Raw genomic sequence first — 5,911 nt, forward strand, 5'->3', positions numbered from 1 at the left:
GGCTCACTGCAAGCTCCGCCTCCCAGGTTCACGCCATTCTCTTGCCTCAGCCTCCCCAGTAGCTGGGACTACAGGCGCCGGCCAGCACGCCCGGCTAATTTTTTTGTATTTTTAGTAGAGACGGGGTTTCACCGTGTTAGCCAGGATGGTCTCGATCTCCTGACCTCATGATCCCCCCGGCTCGGCCTCCCAAAGTGCTGGGATTACAGGCGTGAACCACCGCGCCCGGCCCATTTTTAGGTATTTGAGGAATCACCACACTGTCTTCCACAAGGGTTGAATTAATTTACACTCACACCAATAGTGTATAAGCCTTGTGTTTTTCTCTACAACCTCACCAGCATTTTTTTTTTTTTTCATTTTTTTAGTAATAGCTATTCCAACTGGTGTGAGATAGTATCTCATTGTGGTAAAACCAAACTCTTAATCTCCCCTCCCCACCTCCAAGTACAACCTCCTGCTGTCTTTCCAAATTCAGTAACTACTATGGGATTCTGCAACGCCTTTAACAGTCTCTCTGCCTCTCCACTAGTTTTCCAGCCACATCCCCCTATACCTTCCCTTCACAGCACCTAGCTTCCCCGGTATATGCTCAACATAGCAGCCAGAGTAGCTTAAAATGTAGGTCAGCTCATAAATACTTCTCTGCTCAAACCTTTCGATCTCACTCAGAATAAAAACCAAAGTTACAATTGCCTATAATCCAACTCCTCCAACCTCTCTGAGGTCGTGTTAATACTCTCCTCCTTGCTAGCTCTACTCCAGCTGCAGGAGCCTGTTGTGCCTTCCTTCCACATAGCAGGTACATTCCTACTTCATGGCTTTTTGCATTTGCTGTTTCTTCTGTCTACAATGTTCTTCTTCCAGAAATCCACGATTCTTTCCCTGTCTCCTTTGAGTCTTTGTTTTAACCAAATATTATCTTTTCAGATAGGTCTTCCATGACCAACATATTTTTGTAAAACTGTACCACCCAACCTCCCACTCCAGTACTTCTTTTATATTTTTCCACTGTCCCCCCTACCATCTGATATACTATGTATTGTACTGATTTGCTGGTTTATTGCCTGTCCCCATTCCACATACCCCACTTGTGGTAGAATATAAATTCCATGAAGGAAATAATTCCTATCTTCCATTTGCCACAATATTCTCAGTTTTTAGAATAGTGACTGGCACAGAATATGTGCTGAATAACAGTTGTAAAATAAACTGTACAAAGTTTCTGACCTCACTTGGGTTTACACAATAATGAACTTAAAAGTTCTATGGGGCTTGGTGCAGTGGCTCGCTCCTGTAATCCCAGCACTATGGGAGGCCAAAGGGGAAGGGAGGATCACTTAAGGCCAGGAATTTGAGACAAGCTTGGACAACCAGAGTGAGACCTTGTCTCTACCAAAACAAAACAAAAAGCCGAGTGCAGTGGCATGAGCCTTTGGTCCCAGTTATTCAGGAGACTGAAGCAGGAGGATAAGAGGATAGGAGGATAGGAGTCCAGGAGTTCAAGGTTACAATGAGCTACAACTGTACCACTGTACTCCAGCCTGGGCAATAGAGTGAGATCCTATCTCACAAACAAACAAACAAACAAAGTCCCAAAAGCACAGTATTTCTCACATTTTTCTAGTGTATTTCCCTTAACAGAAGAGGAAAGAATGGACACATCTGGGAAGGAGGCAGGGGGATGGGTCAAGAATAGTGGTATAATATGAAGTAGACTATCATAAGAACAAATCTCTTTGAAGTTCCATGCTAAATTCCATAATGTACCCATATATGTTTGAATATGTGTTTTTCCCTTTAACTTTGAGTAAAACTGATGCTCTAGGAAAATGTGCTATTGTGTATTCTTTAGCTTCCATAAAGAATACACATGGTATTTGGTGGGTCACAACCAACTGGTAGTCCTTAAAATTAACTAAGTGGGTTGAAACTGGCATTAAAAAAATAAAATGAAAAATATCACAGTCCATCTCATGAAGAGTAAGTAATGTTTCCTGAAACTGTTCAGTTTTATGTATTGTATGTGTGTATACACTATGTAAAACACATTTCTTACTGTAAGTGGCAGTCAAAAAAGTATAAAAGCCACAATACACACACACCAAAGTAAACAGTGAGAAAGGGTTCAGTGAGTGAAGGAACAGAATGCACACCTCAGCTTCTGCTTTGAGAATGCCCAAAGCAGACCACAGATGGTACCAAGATTACCTAATCCTCTGTTCCTTTGGTATGTCATGTGCAACATGTGACCATAACAATATTAACGTGCTTCTTACGGACATCAATAGGAAAGCAAACAGAAATTATAAGGCACTTTGAAAACATAAAAGTGGGCTATAAATGCTTCATAATAACAGTGATTGTTTAAAGTTACTTTAAGTGGCTGCTGAGGAAAGAGCAACCTGTCAGCTTCAGCCTGTAACCAGCTATTAGTTTCTTTCCATAGTATAGGAAGCCTGCTGCAGGAGCTACAATCTCTTTATGGTGGGACAGCTGGAGATGAATAGGCTAAATTAATATTCTAACCTTATACCAATATACTCAAAAGTACTATAAAAAGGTACAACATGAACTCAGTCTGAACTCTGGCAAATTAGGCCTCTTACCCCACCTCTCACCACAGGTAACCAAAGGAGGCACTGCCACGAGGAAAACCAAGTGAAGTAGCGCAGGGCTCGCCTTTGAGATTGTATCGTCTACTCTTCCATAACGTCACTTGTGACCTTTCCTCGTTTCTGAAGAACTTTTTTTTTTTTTTTTATTCCTCTTCTCCATTTAGCTTTTGGAAAGATTATTTGCAGGCTGGTCCAAGCTAGGACCAGGGAGTGACGTCAACCATCTCCACTTCTCTGAGCAATGATGATTCAGATGTGTTTTAAGTACCACACAACCTAGTCAACAGATCCTAGGGGAATGGCTCTGAGTGACAGGTTTTTAATGGTACTTACTCCAACAGTGTGATATATATCATCTGAGATTCAAGCAGAAGTGGCCCTTTCTGCTAGGTGCTAGAGTTAAACTGATGGGTAGTTCTGCATTTCTCATCAACACCAAAATACATCTACCATCTTAAGTTTATTTTATCTTTTTAAATTTCTTTTTTGATACAGGGTCTTGCTCTGTCACCCAGGCTGGACGGTGGAGGCATGATCACAGCTCACTGCAGCCTTGACCTGCTGGGCTCAAGTGATCCTCCCATCTCAGCCTCATGAGTAGCTGAAACTACACATGTGTGCCACCATGCTTGGCTAACTTTGTTGTTTTTGTAGACATTAGTCTATATACTAGACTAAACTAGACATACTAGTCTTACTATGTTGCCCAGGCTACTCTCAAACTCCTGGACCCAAGCAATCCTCCCACCCTGACCTCCCAAAGTGCTGGGATTACACAGGAATGAGCCACTGTGCTTGGTGATCCAAAGTTTAAATAGCATTTCAAACTCTATTGACCAATAAATTATCTGGGAATTCTCAGAGACCCTGACAAAACAGAAAGGTCTATCTATGATATTAGACAATATCTGATAGAGTTAAAAATATAGCAGAAAGAGTCATGAAATGTCGAATGACTTTCCTTCCAGTACTAATTCCATTTTAAACTGAACAGCATCTTTAGTTCACTTCCAAGGCTAAGATTCAAACAAGAACTCTCTTCCCATATTCTTTCTTAGTCCACCCAAAAGATCAGGTGGATTATATGATAGCTGAGGAGGCCTCAAATGGTACCAAACTGCTGTTCATCCTGAGTATAAAGCCATATTGATTTATTCTCAGGAGACATTAGGACGTTGTTCGTTAAGAGTATGTGGACAGTGGAATCCTTTACAGGGAAAATTTGACAGATTAGGCAATGGTTCCATGTCCCTAATATGCACTTCAGCGTCTGAAGTTTTCATATTTAAACAGTTCTCAGAACCAGAAATGAAAGCTTTGAACAGAGCCTCCAGATGATCTCTAAAATTGTAAATCCTCCAGTAGCACATATAATTATTGGACTTTAAAAAGGCAATGAGCTCCTAAAAGCCAATCTCTCTTAGTAAGCCTTGATTCCAAAGGAAGCCAACAGAAACCAAAAGACACTGAAACTGAAATACTATGACTTCTCCTGTAGTCCCCATTCTGCTATGAGATCTGCTTAATCTCAATCTCAAAAAACTCTCAAATAATTTAGACCACGAATTAGAAATGTCCGCAAATTGCTTTTCCCAGGCGGCTGCCGAAGATGGCGGAGGTGCAGGTTCTGGTGCTTGATGGTGGAGGCCATCTCCTGGGCCGCCTGGGGGCCATCGTGGCTAAACAGGTACTGCGGGGCTGGAAGGTGGTGGTCGTACGCTGCGAAGGCATCAACATTTCTGGCAATTTCTACAGAAACAAGTTGAAGTACCTGGCTTTCCTCTGCAAATGGATGAACACCAACCCTTCCCGAGGCCCCTACCACTTCCGGGCGCCCAGTAGCATCTTCTGGCAGACAGCGCCAGGCATGCTACCCCACAAGACCAAGCAAGGCCAGGCCGCCCTGGACCGCCTCAAGGTATCTGACTGCATCCCACCGCCCTACAACAAGAAAAAGCGGATGGTGGTTCCTGCTGCCCTCAAGGTCGTGCGTCTGTTTGCCTACAAGAAAGTTTGCCTATCTGGGGCGCTTGGCTCACGAGGTTGGCTGGAAGTACCAGGCAGTGACAGTCACCCTGGAGGAGAAGAGGAAGGAGAAAGCCAAGATCCCGTACCGGAAGAAGAAACAGCTCATGAGGCTACGGAAACAGGCCGAGAAGAACGTGGAGAAGAAAACTGACAAATACACAGAGGTCCTCAAGACCCATGGACTCCTGGTCTGAGCCCAATAAAGACTGTTTAAAAATCATCCTTGGCCTGGCCTGCCCTTCTTTGATTGCTGCCCTGGGATGTGGGGGACCCAGGAAAGAGAAAGCCAAGATCCACTACTGGAAGAAGAAACAGCTCATGAGGCTACGGAAACTGGCAGAGAAGAACGTGGAGAAGAAAATTGACAAATACACAGAGGTCCTCAAGACCCATGGACTCCTGGTCTGAGCCCAATAAAGACTGTTAAAAAAAAAAAAAAAAAAAAAGAAGAAAAGAAATGTCAGCAAATTAAATCTCCAGAACACTAAAGATTAGATAAAGATTGTAAAGTGGTATGAATAGACATTGCTTTAAAAGACTTTGGATTACACTGTCAAAATCACCATTGGAACAGGAGAAAATTAGAATGACGAACCTTTAGGACTGTCAAATGGGAGAAGTCCAAAGCACAGCAAGGTCAGAACTACTTAAATCAAATTTTGTTAACTATTTTGCAGCTGAAATAGATTCTCAAGTACTGCTTTAAAAGAGAATCCCCTGCCCCGCCCCTGCAAAGCCATTTGGAAAAAGGGTGAGTAGGTCACAATTTTCATGAAAGACTACCTTTGTGGAGGATAGAAAAAGTAGCCCACCCATAGCCATCACTGCAGCCATCTAAACTGTGGAGGCCAGACATGGCTCACACCTATCTGTGATCCCAGCAATTTGGGAGGCCGAGGTAGGAAGATTGCTTGAGCCCAGGAGTTTGAGACCAGCCTGGGCAACATGGTGAGATTTCAACTTTACAAAAATAAAAATAAAAAATTAGCCAGGCGTGGTGGTGGACACCTACAGTCCCAGCTACTGGTCAGGTTGAGGTGAGACAATAACTTGAGTCTGGGAGGTCGAGGCTGCAGTAAGCTGTGATCGCGCCACTGCACTCCTGCCTGGGAGACAATGTGAGAACGCTGTCCCCACCTTGCCCCCCCCCAAAAAAAAGAAAAGAAAAGAAAGGTAAAGAAAACTAGGGAAGGTCAGGCTAAATTCACACCCTCAAAGTTGCAACACAAACTCTATCTATGATATTAGACAATATCTGATAGAGT

The 5,911-nt window shown here is 43.2% G+C and overlaps 1 protein-coding gene and 1 pseudogene across 2 annotated transcripts in view; one reads left to right on the top strand and one right to left on the bottom strand.

Moving 5' to 3' along the window:
- Positions 1-5,911, bottom strand: part of AP2B1 (adaptor-related protein complex 2, beta 1 subunit) — a 149,688-nt gene that overhangs the window by 23,847 nt on the left and 119,930 nt on the right. Inside the window, exon 23 of the mRNA XM_011999417.1 lies at positions 1,110-1,132. Coding sequence (XP_011854807.1) covers positions 1,110-1,132 — 23 coding nt within the window. The remainder of the gene's footprint in view (positions 1-1,109; positions 1,133-5,911) is intronic.
- LOC105553362 lies at positions 4,210-4,859 on the top strand (annotated as a pseudogene). The gene has a single exon (XR_001008138.1). The product of XR_001008138.1 is annotated as a 60S ribosomal protein L13a pseudogene (transcript).

The sequence above is a fragment of the Mandrillus leucophaeus genome, unplaced genomic scaffold, assembly GCF_000951045.1.
Source record: "Mandrillus leucophaeus isolate KB7577 unplaced genomic scaffold, Mleu.le_1.0 Scaffold590, whole genome shotgun sequence".
Lineage (NCBI taxonomy): Eukaryota > Metazoa > Chordata > Mammalia > Primates > Cercopithecidae > Mandrillus > Mandrillus leucophaeus.